The sequence below is a fragment of the Aphanomyces astaci genome (genome assembly GCF_000520075.1).
Source record: "Aphanomyces astaci strain APO3 unplaced genomic scaffold supercont1.63, whole genome shotgun sequence".
In the NCBI taxonomy this organism is placed as follows: Eukaryota; Oomycota; class Saprolegniomycetes; order Saprolegniales; family Verrucalvaceae; genus Aphanomyces; species Aphanomyces astaci.
Window position 1 is genome coordinate 376,106 of NW_009798326.1, and position 3,741 is coordinate 379,846.

At 50.0% G+C, this 3,741-nt stretch overlaps 2 protein-coding genes across 2 annotated transcripts; one reads left to right on the top strand and one right to left on the bottom strand.

The window, feature by feature from the left end:
• Nucleotides 1–475: 475 nt before the first annotated feature.
• Nucleotides 476–1,300, top strand: H257_14879 (hypothetical protein; the record flags this gene model as incomplete). Its single annotated transcript, XM_009842788.1, has 2 exons — nucleotides 476–846; nucleotides 988–1,300. 2 exons carry the CDS (start codon nucleotides 476–478, stop codon nucleotides 1,298–1,300), a joined length of 684 nt encoding a protein of 227 aa, XP_009841090.1.
• Nucleotides 1,301–2,509: 1,209 nt separating this feature from the next.
• Nucleotides 2,510–2,818, bottom strand: H257_14880 (hypothetical protein; the record flags this gene model as incomplete). Its single annotated transcript, XM_009842789.1, has 1 exon — nucleotides 2,510–2,818. One exon carries the CDS (start codon nucleotides 2,816–2,818, stop codon nucleotides 2,510–2,512), a length of 309 nt encoding a protein of 102 aa, XP_009841091.1.
• Between the last annotated feature and the right edge of the window lie 923 nt (nucleotides 2,819–3,741).

Genomic DNA, 3,741 nt, shown 5'->3' on the forward strand with positions numbered 1-3,741 from the left:
CTCAACGCTTCATACCTCGTGCTTCGACCGATCTTCTTCGAAGTTCGGTCCTCGTCTTCGTACGCAGCCCTTGTTATCCGGATTCCCCAGGGGAGGGACGGATAAATCCTTGCGGAAATAATCCGGGGAATCCGGGGATCGAACCCACAACCTTTGAGTTAAGAAACCGATGCTCCACCACCTGAGCTCCCTATTGCGGGGGACTACTGTAGCAAATATAACACTGACATTAGCCTGTTCTAACTAGATATTTTTAGCAATATGAAAAATTGGTTCCAAATATTGGAGATTCGGTACGAATTTCCGGACCCCGCTCAATTGAATCTCGCCAGCCGAACTGGGCCTCAATCTCTCCCATATGTTAAAATTAATTCATGCGTATAATTGGATATAATTGTAACCAATCAAACAAGACTAAACCCTCGACGTGTCATTTTGATTGCCATTCACAACACAACTCGCGGATTTGAGAAGGATGCAGGCAACAACACCACCAACTCTCACCGATTGCCTCTTCAGGAACACGAGGTCATCTCAAAGCCCCCCTCCCCAGTCTCAGGAAATCACTAGCGCCCACCCCAACAGTCTCTACGAAAATGTACTAGATCCATTGATCAAGGATACTGTTGGCCAGCGAAACACATCCGCTATAAAGTTAGCGCTGTACGTCTGCGGGGGTTCCACTTGGAGCGAAATCCAGACCAAGATCTTTACGAAGTTCAAAACGGAGTGTCTTGGGCTTGCCGAGCGCAACGACGATGGCGCATGGGCCGTATTGGACGACGACATCAACGAGTCACACTTTGGACGTATCCTTGCGTTGCGTTACGGGAGCCACACTAAGAAGTTGGAGGATGAGTCGAAAATGAACGAGTGGCTTGTTTCGATACGAAGCGCACACATCTCGTTGTCGATTTAAAAGTACGGGAATGAAGTCGCCACAAAGGATGAACTCGTTGACTTCACAACATGTTGCGTCGCCCCAAGGAACAAAGATCGATCTTGTGCCCCAACGGAAGCCACTATTCAAGAGTATATGGCCAAGTTGCACACCAAGTGGGATGACACATGGGAGGCTGCGTACCCTATCGGGCGGATTTGGGCCACCTTTGATGTGAAACCGCCGCTCTTGGCTTGGGAATCCCGAGTCCAGCAAATGCCGCCTCCACACGTGCTTGCTCGGCTGAAACCAAGGATATCGGGGCATCAAGTTCGCATGGAATCGTTTCACCGTCACATTCGATCAGGATTGGACGTTGTGGATGCGTCCCTCGCCGGACGATTTAGCCGGAGCTGTTGACATTGTCGTGCATCGTTTGAAAATATTTCAGCGGGGATTTGCGAACAAAGGGGAAGTTCTTGTTTCAATGGAAACAGATCTAGCCCCAATACCACACGATGAGGTAGTTACGACTGAATTGAACGATATTGAAAATATCGACGACATGGATCATGATTACACCATGGATGACATGGAATAAAGCAATATCAAAGTTCTTCAGCACTGTTCGTTTGCATCATCTGCATCTTAACTGTAGTAAATCTAGGAGTAATTGTCACATGGCAAAACACTTGATTACTGAGCTTCATTAATACCTAAATCACTGGTATCAATACTAACATCGCCCAGACGAACTTTACCATGTTGGAGGCCTTTGCATGGGTCAAAGCGACCGGTACTCAACCAACCGCAGTGTGCCAATACCTTGGACATGTCCAGGTACTTCATTTTGCTCATGATTCGCACCACAAACAAAATTAAGCTCTGCTCAGTTCGACATTCTTCATAATTGCGCTGAAATGACTTCTTGAGATATCCAAAAAAGTACACAATGGGGTTGTAAAACGGGCAATAGGCAGGGAGGAATATTGGCACAATGCCAATTTCTCGGAGGTACATCACAATCTCGGCATGGCAATGTATCTTGGCGCCGTCCAGGATCCACACAGAGTTGCCACCAGGGTGAATCGCAACAAGGCCTGAATGAACGAACAAAGTGCAGCACCGTACAAAGGTCGCTCGGTCAAAGGTTCCCTCAGTGTCATAGTAGTCCACCAAACCGTCAGCTCCGATGAAACAAAGCAGTGACACACGGGGTTTGCGGTTAAATTCGCCCCGGAAAACAATCGTTTCACCCCGCATCGAGTACCCACGCTTGCGTAGCATGCCGCGATTATCGAGCTTCCTATGTATGGAATAAGAAACTGGCACATGTGCACCGGACCAGTGTGAGATCGTCGTTCACAGCGGTATGCTGTAGTCCGTTTCGTCGTCCGTCGGTGGTGGCAACAGTTTCAGCGGAGGCGCATTCGGCCGGTGTGCCAAAGCCGTGTCAGTGGGCGACGGCAGCCAGTGACGGATTGGGACCGGGTGGGGTTTGGGCTGCATGTGCCGTCCTGTCGGTGGTGTTGAGGCCGCTGAGCCTGTGGCTCGGTCAATTTCATTGCGGGCGGACACTGCCATCCCTCTGTCGACGACGGTTTTAGCCGTATCAGTGGGCGACGGCAGCTAGTGACGGGTTGTGAACAGGTGGGGTTTGGACTGGATGGTGACAGGCGATTTCATGTAGGCGTTGTTCAGGCCGGTGAACAGGTTGTACAGTGCTGCTGGTGGGTTGGGCATGGGTGCTGCGGTCTTGACCATCGGACACATCGGTATGCTGTTATCCGTGTCGATATCCATCAGTGTTGGTGGCCGTTTGTGCGGTAGCTCGTTCTGCCACGCACGTGTCGGTGGTCGAAAGCAACCACTGAAGAGTGGGAAGAGGTTGTACTTGGATTGACCGCTGGCAGGCGACGTCGTGTTGATGGTGTTCATGTCGGTGAACCGGTTGTACAGTGCTGCTGGTGGGTTGCGAAGGTGCCCCAAGGAAAACTTCTTGCTGTTCAAGAAATATTCCTAGCTGAATTCAATGTCAAGTTCATCCATCTTCCCAAGCGTGCGTGGATCAATGTCGACGAAACTCCCGTGTATTACGATAGTCTACCAGGACGTATGTTGGCAAAGATTGGTGGTTTGTGACGCATTCAGGAGACACAGAAGTACTCTGTCAAGATCACTGTGGCATTATTAGTTCGGGCTGATGGTATTGATAGCAATGCTGTGTGTAGGTACGAAGATCCCGCTGTTGATCATTGTCAAAGGAACTCCGGGGGTGAGATTGATGTCAACGAGCTCCCAACGTACCCACCCGGCCCGGTGAATGTTGTGCAAAAGACGGCCGACATGGACCAGCGTGTGTGGTCGATCTACCTTCGTGAAGTATTGTAGCCCGAAGTGGACTGTCCCTCTTTTGTGCTTGCGGACAACTTTACCTACCATGTGTCGAAGAAATCCTACAAGATCCTTGAAGACAAGTTGTTTTGCAGTGCATGCCTACAGCCGCTGCCGGCAAACACAACGAGTGTGCTTCAACCCCTGGATGTGGGTGTTATGGGGCCATTCAAACAAATGTGCCGCAGCGAATGGATCACGGAGGTCAAGGTTGTCACTGCCGCAGAAAAGCGCTCCATCAAGGTATGGGTGAATATGATCACTTTGCGGACACCGTTCGGACAATTTCAGTCGGACATACTTGGCATTTGTATTGGACTTAAGGGGAACATATTTTGTCCGAATGAAAGTGTCCGAAGGGAATATGTTCGGACATACTTGTGTATTGTATACACCCGCATAAGAACGATCAGCTTTACAGTAGCGAGCGACGACAGAGCATCCGCCCACAAAATTGCGCGCACCGC